Here is a 21998-nt window from a genome sequence, read left to right on the forward strand (position 1 = left end):
CAGGATTAGTGACTTAGTCTGTCTGCAGTTAATCCTTTAAATGTGTTAACTCCAAACAAAAGGGTTCCCTACGCTGCTCTGGCGTAGAGCATAGAGGCTTTCTATGAACTTTGAGCACTTCTAATTGACATAGTTATAAAACAGGAAAACCTTTTGTGGCATTTGCTTGATTGCGTATCAGTTCAGTAATACCAGAATTCAGCTGTTCCTGCTGATCCTGGCTGTAGAATGAGGATCTTTGTATGTGCAAGATAACTCACTGTTCTACATCTGTTTACCCACAGGGTAGCTGCGTGTCAGGATGGCAACTTCAAACCTGGAGAACCAGCTGCAGAGCGCCCAGAAGAATCTGTTGTTTCTCCAGCGCGAACACGCCAGCACCCTGAAAGGCCTGCACGCCGAGATCCGCCGCCTGCAGCAGCACTGCACAGGTAGCTGGGAGAGGGGGCCCATGCTGGGGCAGTGCTGAGTTCTTTCCCAGGAATGGAGTAATTGCTTCCTGCTTCAGCAGTGAAACCTCAGCAACAAAGCCCACCACCTGGGTGTATTGGGGTGATCAGCACATATCCCAGGGCACAACTGTGTGATTGTTAAGCAAAGATTTTTTTTTTTCTTAAAAAAAAAGAGCAGTGTGTCACCTGACAGCTGGAGTTGTTTTCCAGATGTGATAATTTGCAGTGGATTTCCTATTACTGCTTCAGTTGGGAAGGGGGGGCGGGGAGTGAAGTATGCCATGGTAAACATGCTCGTCAGGTGGGATATGGGGTAGATGACGTTGTTCTAACAAAAATAAACAACTTTTTTCCTCAGATTTAACCTATGAGCTGACTGTAAAGAGCTCAGACTTGTCAGGTAAGGAATACATCGCATTTTTCTTTTAATGCTCATGTTAAACTTCCTCATCTTTTTAAATGTCTGTATTTTCTCCGTTGCAAGTAGGTGAGAGTACTTTGCACTTGGGAGGTTGACTTTATAAATTCTAAAGGTATCAGAGTAGTTTTCTACTTTCCAGACTTACTGATACTTAGGAAGCAAATGTCACAAGTTCTTAACAAGGTCACACAGGCAATCTTTGAAAGAGCGAGGAGTAGAGTGCAGAACTGCTGACCCCTCTCTCTCACTAGACAATCAGTTCCCTGCATGCTGTATAGAAACATGAATTTTAGGGGCAGAAGAGTGAGACTATTACTAAAACTTACCTGGTACTGTAATTACACCACAAAGCTTCTATTTATTATTTTATATATGTGTATATATGCTAGATTCTAGTTACTTCAGATGTATTATGTTATCAACAGGTGAAGCACAGGAATAAAATACTCCCTGTGAGTAACCTGCTGGATCAGGGATGGTGTGGGATAGGACATGTATTGCAGATAAGAGAGAATATGGGCAAATGTAGCAAAGCACCTGAGCAGCTTTGCATGTGCTCAGCATTATTTCTTGATATTGCAATGTTGCTCAGATGCTTCTCGTCACAGGATTTTCAGAGCAGGTGATGCATCAGTGATGCCACTGTGTTGATGCTGTGCCAAGCTCAGATGCTGCCTGGTGTGAAGGGGACAATACCCAACACTTTATAGTCGATAGCCCTGTGACATAGGGTGCTTGTTATTGGAGAACTCAGGCTCCTGGTCTCTGCTAACCAGCTGGGAAGCTGTCCGGCTGTAATAACCAAGGGAAGTGACAAAATGGCCCCACAAACCCTATTTCTCTTGTGGCTTTGGGATGGCAAAAGGAGCCCTATTGTACTATTTTACTTAGTGGTTATTGTTAACTTGAAACACTTCTGCTTCTCCTGTTCTTCTAGGAAATGGTAGTTCAAGAAGTGATGAACTCAAAAGGAAGTGTGAAGATCTTGAAGCTCAGCTGAAAGTCAAAGAGGCTGAAAATAATGAATTACTGAAAGAACTTGAACAAAAGAATGCGATGATAATAGTGCTGGAGAACACTATTAAAGAAAGAGAAAAGAAGTATTTGGAAGAGTTAAAAATGAAAAGCCATAAGCTCAATATGTTGTCAAGTGAACTAGAGCAGAGAGCGAGCACTATTGCTTATTTAACTTCGCAACTGCATGCTACTAAGAAGAAGCTGATGAGCTCAAGTGGGACTTCGGAGGGGACCCCGACTGGCAGTCCTGTCTTGTCCGGCTATAAGCCGTCCCCTCCCAAAGACAAACTGCCGGAGACTCCACGGCGCAGAATGAAGAAGAGCCTGTCAACACCACTCAACCCCGAGTTTGAAGAGGCCTACAGAATAGGATCGGAGAGCCGGAAGCTGCTGCTGAGAGAGCCCGTGGATGCCATGCCTGATCCCACGCCGTTTCTGTTGGCCAGGGAAACGGCAGAGGTACATCTTATTAAGGAGAGGCCCTTAGTTATTCCACCTATTGCTTCAGATCGTGCACACGGTGAATCACACAGCCCTGCCCGAGAGAAGCCACGCAAGGCACATATTGGGGTGGCGCATCGCATCCACCATGTCACGCCATCCCAGCCTCAGCCGGAGGTCGAAACACTGGCGGTGGATCAGGTCCATGGCAGCAAAATGGTCAGAAAGCACTCAGGGCCAGACAGAACTGTTTGAGTAAAATCACCACAATGCTCTACTCTGTTGCTGTTTATGCACTGTGACCCTGTAGGATAAATAGCACCTGCGGTAACGTTCCCTTCGATGCCCCATGCATGCCAAACTTCTTCCAGATACTTCATTGATAGATTATGCTCCTTTAATGAACCCTACTATGACTGTGTTCATATGGCAAGGTATATAACTACTAAATGCTGTGGCCAAATCAGGGGTACCTGACTGCTTGCTTCTGAGCACTGCTCCATGTATTGTAACTACACGTGTGGACAAAGGCACAGGCTGCAGGCTGCATTATTATTAGTGAAAACAAACTTAACTCTCAACCTGCAGCGATATGTATTGGCTGTTAACATTTGAACTATCCGTGGTTCTTTTGTCTTCACTGTGTATGTAAGTACTTCATACACAAACACTAACCTCCATGACAAAGCCTTTCTGACAGTAGCATTGACAATAATGCAGATGTACGTACAGTTTAAAGTGAACTAAGGACATCTTTTCCTTCACATACTCTTGATTGCAAATGGTGTTCATAGTTTCTCTCTTGCTGAGAGTCCCAGCAAGCATTACTTGATTAATCCTAGATAAATATTTTGGTTTGTGGGTTTAAGTAAAAAAAAAAAACAAAAAGGGGGTGGAATGAAGCACTCCTTTAAAGGGTTAATGATCCTCATAGAAAGAGTATGAACACTGAGTTGTTTTGGGGTTTGTTTTTTCCTAAAAATTGAATGGCTCCATTACACATCTTACACTAGTCAGTACACTGCACTTGTAGCACCTTTCTGAGCTCCTTTTCCAGGGAGCAACCGTAACTGGCTGTCCACTATGGAAATGGTTCTTTATGCTCTAACCTGCACTTTCTTTGTAAAGGGAAATTTTTGTGTCCTGAAAAAACCTTAATCTTGTTCTGGACATCACCAGACAATGCTGGCTTCTGCCAGCTTAGAAACCTGAGATGTCCCTCTAACATGTGTGTATTTATTTAGTTTTAGATTTAACTGATGTGACCAATTCATACAGGAGGAGAACCTGGCGTCCTTGATTTTTATCCTTGTGGACTGGGATGGACTTGCCTTGCACTTGCCCTGGTTCCCCTACTCCTTTCTAGTAAGCAACAGGTAGACCCTACATCTGTTAGACTACTTGATTATTTTTTTATTATTATTTTTTCCTAGGAAAGAAAGGCATACTGAGAGCTGTGAGAGTATGTAATTTTTGGGAAAGGAGCACAAATTTGACCATTTTTCTTGAATTCTGATCAGCACCTCCAGCTCAGCTCTGCTTCACTCTTGTCTGCAGCCTCTGAGTAGGACCAGCAAGAAACAATGGCTCCCAAATGCTGCTAAGCTTATGATGTGCCTTCACAAACTTGGAACACATAGTCTCTGTGAAAGCTGGTGACAGATCCCTGCCTGCCCTCTTTCCTTCCCTTTGCCAGCTCTAGTCTGCCCCTCTTCAGCTTTTTCTGCAGCTGTGCGTTGGTGTGTGTCTCCTCCGGAGCCTCGGGTCACTATCTATGTCAGCTTCCCCCACAAAGGCACTGGCAGGATGACAGAAGCTGTTCTTCCTCACTGCAGTACTGCTACCTGTCCTGTGCAGCATGACAGCTTACAGCAGGGGTGTTCCCAGTCAGCGAGGGTGTGAACATCCCCAGCCCTAAGGCCTCCTGCCCCTCAGCACCCTCACGCCTCTGTCACTTGCTGTTCTGAAGCCCAAGAAACACTCCTCGGCGTTACACCTTGCCGGCTGTGTGGTAGGACTTCCTCCATGACTGGTGGGGAGGGATAGGGAAGAGCTGTGTTCCTGGAACAGGGTTGGTTAAAGAAATTTGGTTATTCTGTGGTTTTTAAGTGTATTGCATTAACCGGCAGCGGTTTCGGGTTTTTGGGTTGTTGTTGCCGTATTTTTATGGCAATATCTATTGTATGACTGCTCTACCCTGCCACTTGTTCAAGGGTGATGGAAGGCACCGCTTCTACACACAGCAGAAGTGATGCTTTGGGCAATTAAAAACATTTCTTACAACCATACAGGCAAACCTTAGTCTTTGTGTGTGCGCGAGACTGACTCATTACCTCCTTTGTATACATAGACCAGCTTGGAGCCTTTCTGCAAGGAAACACAAATGATGAAAAACACGTTCCTCTTCAAATGTGTTTATTGATAGTACTAACTTGGTAGTATTGTACTGTTTCGAGTCGGGTGAACACTATTCCACCCGCAGTGGTAAATCTTTGCCTAGTTTGATTCTTCCCCCTCCGCCACCAGGGCTGGATTCCGTGGGAAAAATCTAGTGTTTACTTCAACCTGTCAGTCTGAATTCAAGGTGAGACAAACACCTTGAAGGACCCAGTGGGAAATGTGCTTTGTAGTGTAAAGATCAGCTTCAAAGACGAGGCCAGTACCCATGGCGTTCCTTCTCAGGGAGGTTGTGTACACAGGTGTCCGGAGGGTATTCTGAAAAGCACAGAGGGAAGGACACTGAGTAGTGCTTGAAGTACTACGTGAAACTGGAAACAAGAAGGGCCTCTAGGAGGATTTCTTCAGAAATTCACTTTTTTTTGTTGTAAGTCTTAAATACCTGATACCCAGAAAATGTAAACATCGTTTATGTCATTAACTGGTAATGGGAAATAATGAAGAGAGCAGTGGGAGTGTAAGAGTGCCCCAAGAGGGCTCTGTACTGCCCGACTGGAAAAGAGGCAGCAAATGTATTAACCCCATGAGTGTAACCCCAGAAAAGGAAAACTTTAGTGACAGTTAATGTAAGGAGAAGTGTTAAACTGCACACTTGATACACTAGTGGCAATGATAAAATACTGCTGCTTGTGCTAAGAAGGAAGGGACTGCCAGCTATGGAGGCCGCTGTGTCCCCAGAGGAGCAGTACCTGGAGTTTGAGCCTGTGCGCCTCAATGGGGATTATCTTCAGGACAGGTAACTCTACCACCAGGACTCCGGGCTGGCTCTTGGTAAGGCAGCTGTGCTCCACGTCCCAGTCGGCGCCTTCCAGAAACAGACCAGAAACAAAGCAGCCTGCGCAGGCAGAAAATGCAACATCTCGTGTAAATTAAGCTACTAAAACATCAGTTTAAGACAACTTGTTCCTGCAATAGCTGTCCGTGGCACTTACAGTCATGAAAAAACTCATTACATGATTTCAAACTGCAGCTACACCAAGGTATATATTATCTGTGGTGTTTGGTTTTATAATGCAACTGTGCTCTACTGTATTAAATCTTTTTCAAATTCAAATTGTCTCAGTTGCACTACATATGATAAACATTATTAGGAATAAATACTGATTTGCTTGCAGTTTTCTTCCCCACAGTGAGTGCCACCCTGCAGTTCCTTGCCCAAGTAATAGCCAAGTTGTAAGAGAGCTGTTTAACGCCTGTAGGACTGCTCGTTAGAGCATTCTGACACAAGGTGAAGGGTTGGGACAGAGTTGTTCTGGTACAAATACCAGGCTTTTAGGTGAAATGGCAGTAAATAAATAGTCTAGGGTAAGTCCCTGAGGTGACATTTATTTTTAACCGAAAGGTAGAGTTAGCAAAGACAATCAGATTTTTCTTTTTCTGCCTCTGTTCCCAGTCAGGTCTAGTATTTAAAAGCGTTGCTTAGCTGTCCCTTTACCCAGCCTTTGTTATATGTAGTAATTAGAGCATTGCTAGTCATAGAAATTTCATAAAGATATATTTACACAATAAATCATACATAGTTGTATTTACTTTTTGTTTAAATATATTTCAATATATTATTTGTGGTGTAAATAGGTCTTTATAAACCTGTTAGGACTGGTAACATTCTAGCCATTAAGAAAAAAGGAGAGAGAGAGAGAGCGCAAGGGAGAAGTGAAATTCAAACACATGCACGTGGGTGAAAAGAGCTGAAGAAGGATCATATTTTGCGTTTGCAGGGGCTCAGCAGGGAAGCAGAAAACAGAACCCAGCTACTTCCCAGCTTGAAATCATGTGGACTGTGTAATGCAAAACCAAGGGTATTGTCTGCAGAGGTGTAAGTCATTTAGTATGTCAGGCAATTTCTCTCACCAATTAACTACTTCATTATTTTTGCCAAATAATCATAAAAGCACCCACCTTGAGTAGCCCTTTCAGTGACATCTTCTGCAGTCCTGTACGTGGTTACCTCTGTGTAGAGGGTGGAGCGATCCAGGGGCCACTTGTTTCTCCTGCAGGTGGCTTGAACAAGAGCCATCAGGTAGGATTCCGGGACATGCAGGCCTGAGAGCCACATCACGTTTGGCTCACACTCCTTAACCTGCCATCACAGAAGACAAGCTGCAGCACCTGGTTCTCCCATCACACCTGGTACTCACCCCAGAGGCCAACCCTCTTAAAGACCAGCCAGGGGCTCATGTCTCGCATCCATAGTGGTGCAATGATTCCTTATCGTTCTAGGTGGTGACTGGCATTAGTTGAAGTAACTTGTCTGAAGGAGAGTGTGTGTCACTGACTTCAGCACCAATTTGCACAGCTTATCACACAGATTAACAAAACAAAAAGCTTTCCAGAGACACTCACCCAGCTGGCGTACTGGTTATACCGTGCTCTAAAGAAAATAATCCAATTTCCAAGTGTTTTGAGTGTGTCAGGGGCGAGCCGCTGCCAGATCCCAGGAATCTGTCCATTAAAGAGAGCCCGAGCCACATCATCCAGTTCACTGCTCATTCCAACTTCCCCAGCCAAGGCCTGGAAAGACAGTGAGAGCCTGAGTGCCAGCCTGGGGCAGGTAACGCCTGACGGATTTCCTCTGGTAGCTGCGAGCAGCAGTAGCTGTGCTCTTACTTACACGTTGCAGTTCAGCCAGTGACTTTGCCATTCGAATGATCAGCTTATTAAAACGTTCCAGTTCCTGCAACAGCACCACAGTTGTAGGGGATATCTCTGGTCCAAAACCTTTCCGGATCTGGTCAAGATCAAATACTTCCGGTATTTTGTTTTCTATATCCTTAGCAACATTTGCAATGTATTCATCTCGACTAATTCCCATACCAGTTTCACCTGAAACAAAAAAAAAAATGTCCTAGTGAGACTAAATCTGCACAGGTTACCCCTTCTATTATTAATGCTCCGAGAGAGCTTTGAGAGCTGACTCACCACTTGCCATCAAAGTCTCCCACCCTCTGCAGCACTGACATTGGCACCAGAAGACTCCATGCGTGCCTCAAACCCTGCCTCTGGGCACGTGCTGAACTGCTTCCACGCTGGCAGGACTAAGCAGTGCGGCTGCTTCGCTCACCTCCTGGGCCCCGCTGTCTCGTTGCCTCTGCTCCCCCAGGCCGTGCCGCAATCCCACCGTGCCCCCCTCCCCAGGATCATGCACCTCCCCACGCAGGGTGCGGGCAGCGCGAGGGGCTGCGCCGTCCGTGCCAGGATCCAGGCACCCCGAGGCGGGCTGTGGCGTGGCTGGTTTCTCAATCCCCACGGCAAGGAGCCACCTCGTTATTACTTACAAAAAACAATTTCAAGTACCAGAGCACACACCTGTTTGAGGCTGCAGCTCAAGAAGATGAGACCATATATCGCGAACCGCCTGTGTGTAATAGCCAATCTCAGCATTTGCGTGAAGACCAAATACCTCTGGGGTATTAGAAAGTGGCAGAGATTCTATCGCCTCTGCAACACAAAAACACACTTCCTAAAGATGGGATATAGTAGTAACACTGCAAGGAGCAAATAAACAGTTTTAAGCATGAAATACACCCCCACACCCCCATGGAAATGTATCACTTTTAATAATTAAGAAAAATTAACGTGCTGCTTACCCAGGGATTATTTAGTTTTTAAAAGAAATGTGAGGAGCTGGCTGGTAAGGTCACATTACAAAGGGCTGCTCATATAAAGCCAGAACAGTATCATCAGTGGATTATAACAGTGCAATACACACACACAGAATGCCTGAAGTTCCTTCCAACTTCTCATATCCAGCAATGGACATATGGAGAGAATGTTTACTGTAAGTAGACTTTTTTTAATGCTAACTTATGTGGCAGGAAAAGCATTTCTTACCAACAAAGTCATCCTTTACAGTCGCTTCTGGAATTTTATAATCAACCTTGTCATCTTTATAAAAATGAAACGCTTGGAATGTGTCAAATATGAAATCGCCAAGGTACTCATCCATATAGACGGTCAGAATGCGACGATCAAAGCTATCAGTTGCACGCCCACCATACATGACCTGGAAATCAGTTACGTCAATATTACAGCACTGGCTTTTGGGGCAGCCAATACAGTTAAAAAAATCACTGAAAGGTCCAAAATATGCTTTGCTTTTGCAGTGACCACATGATACAACACTTAAGGGATAACAAGTACATCCTCTCTAGCCCTGTCTCAAGGGGGAACAAGCAGGAAGTATTTGGACTTAGCCTGGAGATAGCTGCTGTGGGCCACTCCTGATAACCAGTCTTGGTGATTTATGTGCAGTGGTACCTTCCTTAGGTACCAGCTCACGCTTGGCTGTGATTAAGTGCTGCAAAATAACAGCTTCCTGTGGGATTTCATGTCACAGCAGCTACACTGAACTGGCCAGCTACTACACACATACCACACAGAGCACTGCAAGAGCTTTAGAAACCTGTTTGTGCAGCTCTCACATCAGTAATACTCCACTGTACTAATAACACTGTAAAGTTGTGCTGTTCAGTACCTTTCGTCAGAGGATCCCAAGGGCGCTCTCACTCAAAATTAATTAAGCAACATATCTCCCCTGTTGTGCAGTTACACACAATGGCCCGATTTCATCGAGACAATGAGATTAAGTGACTTGCTCAGGGCTACACAGGAGCTTCAAGACTGCCCAGGAGAGATTCGCAGCCAGCTTTACTGGATGATCCAGCCCGTGCAGAAAGGAAGCTTCATTTATCTGGATCCTTTACCATCAAGTGTTCCTTAGTGACATCGTAGGCACTCACCTCACCAATGAGATATTTGAGGCTGTTCCATGGGATTTTATCATCATTTTGTTGGAAAGCTTTTGTCAAGTATGTGTTAAGGATTTCCATGCAGACCTAATAAAGTTGTTGGGACATATGAGATAAGAAGATTCATAAATCAGCTACACATATCCATAGATTTTATTTAACGTAGTTCTTGTTTGAAAACTAACAATCATTTCTTTCTCAAATAATTAAAAAGTTAAGTAGAAATCCTCTTAGAAAAAGAAACCCTTGAGAGAGGCAATATAATGAATCTGATTAATTTTTAGTGGCCGAAATTGACACTATAGCAGACTGGGAGTCTACGTGAGTCCACAGCAGAAGAAAAAAAAATGAGGCAAAATGTTGAGAAAGGAGAATTGTGAGAAAGGATTAAAGCTGGACAGATTACATGTTTTCAAAAGTAACCTGAGCAACTCTAGACTATAACAGCCATTGTAATTCTTGTCTTACCTGGAAATCAGATTCATTAAAATCATACGGTACATTCCAGCCAACCTTCCCAAACTTCCTTCTCTCCTGAACCACAGCATGGAAAAATGCCAAGACGTAGACTAAGGATTTAAAGGCAGGATGTGGGCACTGCTCTAAGGCTTCATGGGAAATTCTGAAGTAGGTGGCTCTCATATTCAGTTTCAGACCATTAGGTGGTTCTGTCACAACCTATCAAAATAATTAGGGAAGCCATCAAAGACTGGAGAGCCTCAGGAAAATAAGCTGTAAGTATATCACACTAAGTAAGCCACACAATGCAAGCTTGAAAATTTTGAAGAGCTTTCCAAATTCCTGTCAATATGGAATTTTTTTCTTAAGACATGAAACTGACCTTTTAAGTTTATCAAGGTAAACACACATATGTAAAGAGAAACTTGGTATTATTTTAGAAATAATCATGTTATTGGAAAGACATTAATATTTATTGTACTTGAAGGTCTAATTTACTGAAATATTAGTACTTTACACACTTCAGTGTGTGTGTCCTACGTATCACCGCAGTAAGATGGCTTAACAGTCTTTGATACAGCTTTACTGATGAGCAAACTGAGGCAGAGCCAGCTTCCTGGCAGCTTTTTCAAAAAGTGCTGTAAAACCTTTGTTCTCACTGCTCATGGCTAGACCTAGGAAGTGTGTATTTGCAGTCTTTTAGAGCTACATCCACACTCACTTTTCCTTACTGCAGAACTAAGCGCTGCTGGAGATGAATACTCCAGAGCTGTCATTGATACACTAGAGCACATACTGGCTGGATCTGTCACGCCACTGCTTTCAAATCTGTGCAATAAAATAGTTACGTTTACAGGACTGGTTCACCACAACAGCAGTAAAGCAGCCATAGAAAAGAACATTAGGACAGCATCATGGCTTGTGCCTTCAAAATAATCAGCTCAGCTTGCTTGTGATAAATGCTGCAGCCTGAGGTAGCAGCTGGAAACCATTATCCTATTACAATGTCTGCCCCACTGGCACTATTGCCAGGCTAGACAGAGACCTCAGCTCTGCACTTCAGCATCAGGACTGACAGGACTATTTCTGTCTCTCTGGCTATTCCTCACTTGTTGTGGCACTTGAATCTAAAGAGCGTTTGTCACACTTCCAGGTTTACTCACAAACCTCTACTCTGAAATAACTGCTTCAGAAGAAAGCTGCTGAACAGCTTTCACCCAAGGGAAAAATCACCATATGATAAACAGGATGATGAAAAAAGGATTTGGCTTATGAAGACAAAAAGCTAGTACATACAGCCCAAGTCAACACGCTGCGTTCAGGCCACGCTCCTCCCAAAGCCAGTCTGTTTTGCTGAGTAAGAGTGGCAGGCCGTGCCCTCCCGACTGGGGATTCCCCACTGCACAGTACCTTTAGGGACTTCTGCAGTATTCCAATTGGGAAGCCCTTGGTCGGGTCAGTAGTCAGCCAGAGGCGAAAGTCTGTGTGAGGCTTTGTAATTTTCTCCAGGGCCTTTTCCAGATTGACAAGCCACCTCACCAAAAGGTGACAGTTCTGCAACATCAGCCATTCTCCACGAACCACCACATTCTCCAGCATCTGCAAAGCAATCTTAAGAGAGGGAAAGAACTGTCTGTGAGTAACTCTCCCTTTATCCTGTAAGCAAACTGTCTCTGATGGGTTAGTGCAATGGATTTCTTCCTGCTAGCAAGCACACTCAGCCTTTTAGCTTGTTTTAGTAGACTTGCCAGAATGCTCCTTGCTGAGAACAGACCTTTTCCCATACCACAAGATGTTGCTCTGAGATGCTTTTTTTATTTCATTAATCCCTTTTGAAATTAAAAGTCATGCAGAGCATTGAAGTATTTCAAAACAATACAGGAGCGTGCATGACCCAGAAGAGGGTGAAGCTCAGAGCCTAGGAGGTGGTGGTCTAAACGAATCTAACAGTTCTCCCACTGACTGAATTCACAGCAAATTCAGTCAGCTGCTGAGCTTTGGACATCCCTGCCTTAGTGTCCATAACAAAAAGGAAAGCTACGGGAAAGACAGAAAGAGCAGCAGGATGTCTTCTCGGTAACAAACACTGTGACTTCCAATCAACTCATGTCCATACACAGAGACACAGGGTCTCCAATTAACCTGTGAAAGGCTGCAGGTAACATCTTTTCAGCTCAGCTATATTTAACAGACGACAGTATCATTCTGACTCTGAATCAGCCTATCAGCCAAATGCCCCCTTTCACGTTACAGGAAAGCACTATTCCCAGGCTGGCAAATGGTACGCTACGTCGGAACCACAAAGTAACTCCCTTTAAAATGGAGCAGGCCTTTGGAAAGTAAATTTGAATAGTCCCACAACATTAGGAGCATGATTCGCAATTCACAGACTAACTTGCTGCACGCAGCATGTCCCTACCCTCCCACCAAAGTTACCTTCTCTTGGCCTTGTCCCATGGCTAGGAGTTTGAGCCTATCCCCTCCAAAGCCTGTCCTCTCGGCCAGTTTCATGAGGTCACTGACAGGATCAGAGCCAGGACTTAAGATAAAAACAACTGGTGAGTAAGGACTGCTCTGCTCAAAGATAGCTTCAAAGCTGATCACGGGGGGCTGCACATACCTGGTAGGAAAAGAAGCACAATAAACAGCTAATTTAGACAAGAGCAGCTATCCTGTGTAAAAGGTGACTTTTACACAAACATCAAAGCTCATTGCAGACTGCACATGGAGATGATACAGAGACAAATCATGCTCTGTTCTTTAGGCAAATTACAAAGTCATTTACGTAGTTGATTACAACTCCAGTTCTGTATGAAACACCCGAATGGTGTGATTCGGATTTGAAGAAAGAGAGTGACTTACTTCTCACTCATTGTCAGAGTAACATAGTCTGTTACTGCCCGATACAGCCGGTCCACCCGGAAACACCGTAAAAGTAGGAGCTTCTGAAAGTTTGTGAGGTTGTTCTGATACTGCATGGGGAATGGCATCTGCTCCAGAGCATCGTTATCATACCACTGGCAAGAAAAGATGGGAGACAATGCAAATGGAAGAAATGGCTCTATCAGTGAAATTACTAGGAAAGCAGACAAAAGCAACTTGATTAACGAGGAGCCAAGAGACACAAGGAGAACAAAGAGTAAAGTCAATCAGCTTCAAAGAAATATTAAAAGATTAAGCAAATGTAAAAAAGTATACAGTATTTGAGGCCAGAAACACATTTGTACTTTCATTTTATGTCAAGTTATTCTCTGAAGATACAGAAAATAGCATCTCAAGCAAAAAGTATTAACAGATTGCTTACAAAAAGACTTCTTATAAAGCAAGAAGACATGGAATGAAACTAAAGGCAGAACAAAGGAAAGTCTGTGTTTGTAACTAGCCTATAGAACTCTGCCACAAGAAGATCAAAGTACAATTTAGCAGCACAAAAACAACAGTGAAACGTTGACTGTTGAAATCAACAGCAAAAATTCCACTGACTTCAACAGGGCAAATAACTCATCTAAGGCATTTGACTGGAAAATAAAAAATCTACAGTATACCAGGGAAGATATTTTTGGTATGTTTTTTAAATAACAAGAGCCCTAATTCTTCTGGAAATAAGCCAATCACTAACTGAGGTGAAGAAGAAAAGCAAGGCCTTGACAGAAAAAGCCAGTGGTGACATGCCTCCTGCCGAGTGCTATGGCACATTGCATCATACTCGGACATTTAATACCAGAAGAAAAACAAGGAGATAGAACAGGATTGCAGAAAAGCACGTACATTTTTCCATACATCTGGATTTTTTTCCACATCATCTGGAAGAGATTCAAATTTCTCAGGAAATAGTTCAGACAAGGAAATTAGGTCTTCCCAGCCTTGATCTGGAAGCCAAGCATACGGTTTCTTTCGTGCACTCTTCTCCAGGGAAATATTGCCTAGTCACATTCAGAAACCAGAGTGAATATCCATGTCATAAATTCTCCAATACACGACCACACATACAGTCCCACTGCACAGAGGAACCAATTGGAAATTTGTTTCTGGAAGCACTGTAAGGTTAAACTGGTCTGGTGAAGAAAAGATGGCATTTTACAAGTGCTAGCAAAGCCAGAGTTTTACCTTAGCAAACGTTTCTAAAATCATTTATACATAGTCAGAAAATAACTAAAGATTATTTTCTCAGGTAACATCCTAACAATGAGCTAATGTGAGATTTGTCAACATCTGCAGAGAAAGATTAGCCTCTTCACTGTTTAACAAAGTGAAAAAAAAACCAGAAATCACAGAATTCACTATTTGTGTAAACCAACACAGTTCAGCTATCTTCAGTGGTTTCTCTAGGTGCTAGCTCTTACAGCAAATCATAGTCAACCTAGTCAACATCTTCGAAAGATCTTTTAGCTATTGCTACATATGGCTATATATTTATATATAAATATTCACTTTACCTTTCAAAAAGAACTCAAGTTCTTCTTGTGGAACTCTGCCATCAGCTTGTTCTATCCTGACAGTCATATTAAAGGAGAACAGCAACTTGTGCTTCTCAAACAAGCCTACATTAAAAGGACAGTATTTTCAAAATCAGCTGCTAAAACTTGTGGAACTGGAGCAATCTTTAAGTCCACATCCTGCATCTGGTCACCCCACAAAGATCAGAGTGATCAAAGATGGGGCTTTGGATCAGGCTTACAGAGTCAAAACAGCATCTGTGAGCTACATCCAGGGATGTGAGATCCATAGCTGTGATTTATCAGTCATAACTATATTAAGAAAAGCATTTCTTTAAAAGTTACATTGGTAACGTATCGTTTCTTCAAACAGAAATAGGGAGTAAAGTGTAAACTGGGACCAATGCTGGGAACCAAACATTAACGAATTCACTGTTGGGTAACTTGGCTCTTTAACGTCACCCAACTGAAGGCGTGGCTTTTGTCAAGCATTTGCTCAATGCAGTATCAGCCCATCACTAAATCGCACTAACCTGTGCAGCCATAGTTGTAGGTGTTGAAAGTCAATGTATCCATGATGTTTTTTAACCTCTTCACAAGAATAGGACTGGGCATGGATTTCCGAAGAGAGAGTTCAAAAACCTCTAAGAAGGAGACGAGTGAGTACTGATACATGATGTTGACAAGTGCCATTTCGGACAAAACGGAGAATAAAATGGCCCCCCTCCTGGCAGCTGGTCTGTAGCCATCTCGAAGACGATCAATATCCACTGCTGTCATCTCAGCCAGATTCAGTTTTTCAATCACCTAGCCATACATCGATTTTAGACACATGTAATTACTGCACTGATCCATAGTATGTATATTATATCACAATAAGCAGAGCTATTCTGTGCCTGCCTCTCTGTTGACTACATAGGGAATCTGGGCAGGTAACCCTAAAGAAGTAGTATGAGTTGTAAAAATCAAAAGTTGGAGAAAATTAATCCCACCGTGTATATTTATGAAAAGTAAAGGCAAAGATTTATACAGAATCATGGAAACAGAGTGGGAAAGGCCCGCTGGGAATCTTCAGTTCAACTTCCTGCCCAAAGCTGGACTATGACCACCTCTAGATCAGGTCAGCTGTGGCTTTGCCCAACTACAGTCTGAAAATGTCCAAGGATGGAGATTCTACATCCTCTCTGACTAACAAGTATGTTAATTTTTCATTTCAGATCTGATACAATTCAAGACAAAGGTTGTATCACAGCTGAAAGAAATATATCATGTGCTCTTTGCTTTAGAACTGTAAACAACCATTACTTTGGTCCTGATAAGGACTTTCCTGAAGATAGGATTTTGTTCTCTGATGCAATAAAATACTGCCCAATACTGAAAGACACAACATGCTAGTGAGAAAACTCTCCATTTCCTTTCAAACAAATTCCTAGCTTTAAGGGTGAAAGATGAAGCACAATAAAAAAGTCAATATTCTATTAGTAGATATCCTTCCAAAAAGCCCAGAGCCGTACCTCAGTAGCTTTGGTCTTTGTTTCTTCCAGGGTTTGCACCAAGTCCAAGTTGTCCAACATGTTTCCTGTGGAAGACGTCAGTTCCCGAAGGAGAGAGTCTTCCAGATCTTTCAGCAAGTTTTTGTTGTCACTTGTCTCCTGGATGAGACGTTCTCTCTGTTCTTCCAATTCCCTTCTTTCAAAACCCGTAATGACGCTGAGCAACTGATCCTCTAAGCCCTTTAGTGTAACTACAGATACAACACATGTACACAGTCTTTTTTTAAACACAAGGAGAGCTTTTACATAACTTATTTCATCTCTATCATCTCATAAAACTAGAGCGATGCAACAAAATGACTTGGTTAATAACTCTATATCTTACTTCTACCAAAGCATCCTAACCTGACAGATGCAAGAAGAGATATTTAGCTGAGTTTCAGATTAAACGAGAGATGTGAGAAGAATTTGCTATTGTCAGATGCTAAGTATAAGGGAGACTATGAATTTTTTAGTGTTTCATTGCTGTTCCAGACAAACACCCAGGCCCTAAACATGCACTACAGCATAATCACTACTTTGTTACTAAATACACACTTTTGCTTACCTGTGTAATTGATAACCATAGCTTTGCCAAACACAGAGGGAGAATACTTTGGGTTCGATAATTTGGTGTTCAGGTACAATCTAAAATTACTGTCATAGTCAACCTCTTTGTCACCCAGGACAACGAATGTTCGCCCCTGTGCAACTTTGATATTTTTCTCCAAGACATTGTCTATCACAGGATCAATGTATTCATCGACACCATGCAACAAGAAAGGGCTTCCATACTTTATGGCCAGTTCTAGTTGTTTAAGGAAATCTGGGTCATTAAAGGATGCCATCTGCAAGAGAATAATGGGAAGATACGAAAAGAGAACTGATATTGAATTTGCTGAACATTATTATTTTACAATAGTTGCCAGCACTAATGAAGTTTGCTCTTTGTTGCTTTTTGTCTTTCCTCTTACAGGTGATATAACCTGCACGGGTACAAAACAGTAGAGGTGCTTTTTTTTTTGTGATCAGTTGAGAATAATTTCCATTTGGAAATAAATTCCATTATTCCAACTGCACTTCTGTGTTAATTGTCCTACATGTTACTCCATCCTGGAGCTGAGATAAAACACAACTATACTAGCCTTTTGGTTACACTATTTCTGCAGGTACTAAGGCTGGCCAAGAGCCCAAACAAACCATCCATCTCAAATAATTGAAGGTCATGTGAACAGTGATATTCACTATCTATTTTAGAGACACAGTAGTCAACACATAATTGGCCAGTACATAATTGGTTCCCCGTTCAAGGTGACAGGTATTTATGCAGCTTTTAAAACAACCAGGTAAAATGATCATTTATCTTTACCCTCAGGTTATTTTTTTCTTCTTTCTTCTTAATCCAGTGTAATGCCTGTTGTTGTGGGTCAATACAGAGTGGGAAGCGGCTTGCATATGTTGTCAGGATGCCATTCTGGACAGAGAGCTCATCTGGAGGCAATCCTTGGGAAACCCACCTGGGAACAGAATGGATCAAAGACCAGGCTGGGACAAAAACTTGATGGGAGAGCAGCACATTTCATTTGTCAGTAAAATTATGCAATTCATTGAGCTCACTATTAGACACCCATGGAAACATATAGTGTATCTGATTGTGAGAACAGTGTCAAAACTCAGACTGACTCGTTGTCTGAGTCATTTGTAACTACACTACTCAAAACACTGACTGTTGCATTTGGTGAGTAATCCTGCAGTATGTGACATATGGGCTACCTGGGGATGGGTTTAATTCCAAATTCACTGAAGTCAATGAAAAGACTCCTGTTGGACTTTGGGTTGAACACATATTATAGTTAACTCCTTTAAAAATCTCTTAAAAAGGTATTATATGTGTCTAGGTTCAGTGAATGTCCCTGGAGTGTAAAGCACAACGGTTTGTTATAAAAAATAGCCTCTGTTAACCAGAGGAAAAATAAATTGTCTCCTTGCCATCTTTGAGACCTGAAAGTACAATGGGCTCTCTCTGGCATGGCTGTGCACCTCCACCCACAATGCCAATTCTATGCTACAGATTCAGATCCGGGTTCCCAGTTCACGATTTCACATTCAGTAGTCACTGGGCTTCTTGGCTGGACATACCTGCTAACCTCCACCTCATTAGTCAGGAGGCTTTCTAACCTAAATGGTTGACTGAGAGGAATCTCTCGTGAGAGGACATCTTCTTGCCACATTTGATAGACCATTTCATTACGAAACTCCCAGTTGAATGCTCCTTCATAGCTCAGAAAGGCAGCACAGAGTAGACAGTCTCCAAGCAACTCCACCTTTCGTGTTTCATAGTCCTCTAATTCCTTTGTCCACCTGATGGAATGATAAGGGAATCCTGGGTCAGTCTGAACCAGGGGTTCATGTGCAGAATTTCCAGGTGCTGCTACTTTAAATGTAGGTTGAGACAGACCCCCAAATTTAGAATCAGTTGTTCTCTCACTGTTATGATGGCCACAGCCACTGAGCTGATCTGAACCTTCTTCCTTTTAATCTCAGTTCACCTTTTTCTTCTGCACTAAAAATTGTTGTTATTGTTTATTCAAGAGCTAATGGATATTAGCTTAGAAGGGATATTAGCTCTTCTCAGAAACAAATATCACAGGAAGTGACGTTTCCAAAAATGTCTCAGTTTGGTAGATTTTATCCCTGGCACATGACCCCCTGATGTCAAAAATGTCCCTCTTTGAATCTAGACATACCTCTTGTTCTCAGATCTCAAGCCAAAGATGAGCTTGTCAGCAGCATCTAATCTTCTCTGCATAATCTCTGCTTCTTCTTGTAACTTTTGATTTTCTTTTATTGCCTCTTGGTATTTGTCCCCCAAAGCTTTAAGCTCATTCTGAAGGGTAGCCAACTCTGCCTTTATCTTTTCCAGTTCCCGCTTACTTGCATAATAGTTCCGTTCTAGCCTAGCCACCTACATTACATTATGAAGGGAACATGAGAGTATCAGAGGAAAGAAGACCTTTGGAGAGAAGTCTTAAGTTCTCAGGTTTCTTTTGGCTATTATTACATATATTTCAAAGTTTCCTGGTAATAAACAGTGTAAGCCAAAATAACAGGCACTGTTTCTCACCCACCTCTCCCCATCCCAAACATGTACATCATGGTCTGATACTGCAGTTCCAAACAGGTAAATCTCCTAGAGTTTTGTACCCAGAAGGTATATTAAAGCATGTGAGCAGTCCTGCTGACATTGGAGAACAACATATTAATGTAAGACTTCAAAAATAGTCAGACTCATCACCTAGTGAATATACTTTCTCAGCAGTCAGCTGTATAGAACAACCTTTTCTTTAAGAAAGTTTCCCAGCATCATCTGTTGGACATTAGATTTCCTTTGGTAATATAGCTAACTTTCCAGTCGCTCTAAAAAAAGTTAATCAAAAGGTCTGTGCTTAAGGGACATGGATGTTGTGTACTACTGAGCTCTGCTCTGTCCAAATGCCATGTGTTTTGAAGTCTCTTTTCAGCAAACAGCTATAAACTGTTAGACTAGAAAATTCCAACTGAACACATTCCTCCCTTCTACTTCAAGCACTGGTGTGGATGGGAACCCACATCCCAGCATCATGACATAACAAACAGCAATTTATAACTGAGCACAGCAATTTATAACTGAGTACCTGCCTCACTCCTACTGCAATAGCTTTCTTAAACACCTCTTTTTAAGCTCTTCAAAAAGGAGAAATGGGCAGTCTATAAAATTGCTGAGTGTTATTCTTCTCATCAGGATCACGCTTCATCCTCCTCTGAGTTTGAATGCACACACTTTACCTTTTCTCTCTTTGGCTTGACCTCTTTAACTACATCACAGTAGCTCATCACTGCTTCAACAAACTTTAACATTCCCAGTCCTGCTCTGCTAACAAGTTCCATTTCATTGAAGGTAGTGTTAAGACTCTTTAACAGAGCTAAATGGGCAAACAGAAAAATATTACAAGTGAGTTGAATTACAGTGCAGAAATCCTCAGAGAAATAGCTTTCCCTACCAGCAATATCAAACAATGCTGTGACAGAAAATATGAAACATTTGTCAGAATATTAAAGAGACTCTGACCTTAAGATGAAGCTACTGGGCTGTAACATTACAAGCACAATAATGCTAGTGATTTCTCAAGTTCTTTCTCCAAGAAGGGAGTGCTTTCAGGAGTTGTTCAGCACATCTCGGGATCATGGTTTGTTTTCTCTGCAGCAGCCAGTGCAATTTAACAGTGCTAAGGTGTAAACTGGATGCCACACATAGCAGAAGGTCTTTGAACTCTGAAAAATCCAGTCACCCCAACAGTGCAACATCTGCAGCATTGCAGATAGTGCTGTGCCTTTGCACAAAGTGAATCCCACCCTCCCAAACACCACTGGAAGGATTGCTGCTGACATGGCTAATCACATTAACAAGATTCGACATTCATTCCAAGTATCCAGATCAGTAATTTACCTCGGATAGATTTCACTTGGCTCTGAGTAATTCCACCAAAATCTATCTCCATCAGGGATCGCAGGAAATTTGCCTCAGACATCATTCCTTTGGCTGTCTTCCAGTTTAATTCTTTGTAACCTCTCATTATAAGAACACATTCCAAAACACCCTGCACCTGCTTAGGGGGTTTTGCAAAGGATCTAGAAAACAGATGAAGGAGACAGTGAAGGACAAAAAGGAGGAGACAGAGCACATGATGCCAGTCATGGGTACTTCCCATTAAGAGAGTCATTGCAGTACAAGAGCTAGTACATAAGACATTCTACAGGAAGTGAAAAAGAAAATCCAGGCCAGAAAGAAACTATTAACTAGTCAAAAACCTCAAAACTGATTATTGTATTCAGAGAATTTGATCAATGAAATACTAAAAGATTTCAACAGCGGAAGGCCTAAAATCCTGAGCCATGATATTCTTCCCTAGGGCAGTGAAGCAGCTGTCCATTGGGAGCAGTACAGAAGAATCCAGAAATCTACAAGAGAAGGGAAACTGAAAAAGTGTGGCAGGGAAGGGAGAGCTGTTGCTATTTTGGGGAGAGCCAAGAACTGGGTATGTTTTCATATCTATCCCCAAATACAAGATGTATTATAAAAACAGAGGAAGATGTTAATTCAGCAAAGAAATAAATTTTCATGCTACCAAAGCATCCCTGAAAAATAACTGGTATGTGGTACTAGTATTCACATAGAATAAAAACAGAGGAATGAAAGGGTTTGGACAGCCACTGCTCAGGCAAAAAAAACATAGCAGTTTCCAGTACATCAGACACAAGGTAGAGAATTATGGGGAATACATCAAACAAAGGAGTGGAAGAACAGGCTTGAGGGGAAGCCCTGGCCTAGGAATCGGGGGACTCTGTTGTGACCTCTGCACCTGGACAACAGATGTCCTAACCTTTACCCACACACCATGCAGGTGAGAAAGGTGAGGTTAAGGTTCAGACCCTGCAAACAAGGGTGTCTCAGTGAATTTACAGGAGTTTATGCTACTGTACATCCAAATGAGTCACCTGATTTCAGTAACATCAGACTTGTCAAGCTTCTGAAGCTCCAGTTTGGCAGCTTCTAAAATAGGCATGACTTCAGCCAGAGCTGTCTCAGCAGCCGCCTTCTCTACAGCAATAATCTTATTCTGTTCCTCCATCTCCATAGCTTTTTCTTCAGCCAGTTTTTTCTTCTCCTCGGCTAGGAATTGTAAAGGCAGGACCATAAATGGATTATTCACATTTGTACACAGAACATACATTAATATAGATTTGCTCTTGACTGAAAATCAGAAATAACCATCAACTCAGAACCTTTTTGTTACTAGCTTGCCGATGTTTACAGTTCCATCACCAGGTTAGGAACACTATTAGTATTCCACACAAAAGCATACATCATCTCTTTTCCTCCCATGCTTCCCTCTGTTTTTCCTCTAATAGTAATTTTCTGAATCAGAAGGTCCCTTTCTTGCTAATGCCTCTTTCCCACATTACGCCCTACACCTTGGAAAGGGAAGATGAGGGCA

The 21998-nt window shown here is 42.4% G+C and overlaps 2 protein-coding genes across 2 annotated transcripts in view; one reads left to right on the plus strand and one right to left on the minus strand.

The window, feature by feature from the left end:
* The first annotated feature begins 301 nt into the window (after positions 1 to 301).
* On the plus strand, positions 302 to 2827 carry CCDC92 (coiled-coil domain containing 92). The gene is made up of 3 exons (XM_068412899.1): positions 302 to 431; positions 811 to 852; positions 1811 to 2827. The coding sequence occupies exons 1-3, from the start codon at positions 302 to 304 to the stop codon at positions 2584 to 2586; spliced, it is 948 nt and encodes a 315-aa protein (XP_068269000.1). The 3' UTR covers positions 2587 to 2827.
* A 2072-nt stretch (positions 2828 to 4899) lies between these two features.
* The window catches only part of DNAH10 (dynein axonemal heavy chain 10), a 55576-nt gene continuing 38477 nt past the window's right edge, over positions 4900 to 21998 (minus strand). Inside the window, exons 57-79 of the mRNA XM_068412662.1 lie at positions 21499 to 21673; positions 20450 to 20631; positions 19789 to 19925; positions 18711 to 18928; positions 18103 to 18324; positions 17333 to 17480; positions 16532 to 16811; positions 15946 to 16175; positions 14965 to 15238; positions 14432 to 14536; positions 13764 to 13918; positions 12858 to 13012; positions 12432 to 12615; positions 11406 to 11606; positions 10005 to 10214; positions 9528 to 9623; positions 8620 to 8791; positions 8095 to 8226; positions 7400 to 7611; positions 7126 to 7299; positions 6688 to 6862; positions 5478 to 5623; positions 4900 to 5046 (exon numbers count right to left, since the gene is read on the minus strand). Coding sequence (XP_068268763.1) covers positions 4900 to 5046; positions 5478 to 5623; positions 6688 to 6862; positions 7126 to 7299; positions 7400 to 7611; positions 8095 to 8226; positions 8620 to 8791; positions 9528 to 9623; positions 10005 to 10214; positions 11406 to 11606; positions 12432 to 12615; positions 12858 to 13012; positions 13764 to 13918; positions 14432 to 14536; positions 14965 to 15238; positions 15946 to 16175; positions 16532 to 16811; positions 17333 to 17480; positions 18103 to 18324; positions 18711 to 18928; positions 19789 to 19925; positions 20450 to 20631; positions 21499 to 21673 — 4130 coding nt within the window. The remainder of the gene's footprint in view (positions 5047 to 5477; positions 5624 to 6687; positions 6863 to 7125; positions 7300 to 7399; positions 7612 to 8094; positions 8227 to 8619; positions 8792 to 9527; positions 9624 to 10004; positions 10215 to 11405; positions 11607 to 12431; positions 12616 to 12857; positions 13013 to 13763; positions 13919 to 14431; positions 14537 to 14964; positions 15239 to 15945; positions 16176 to 16531; positions 16812 to 17332; positions 17481 to 18102; positions 18325 to 18710; positions 18929 to 19788; positions 19926 to 20449; positions 20632 to 21498; positions 21674 to 21998) is intronic.

The sequence above is a fragment of the Nyctibius grandis genome, chromosome 14 (genome assembly GCF_013368605.1).
Source record: "Nyctibius grandis isolate bNycGra1 chromosome 14, bNycGra1.pri, whole genome shotgun sequence".
In the NCBI taxonomy this organism is placed as follows: domain Eukaryota; kingdom Metazoa; phylum Chordata; class Aves; order Nyctibiiformes; family Nyctibiidae; genus Nyctibius; species Nyctibius grandis.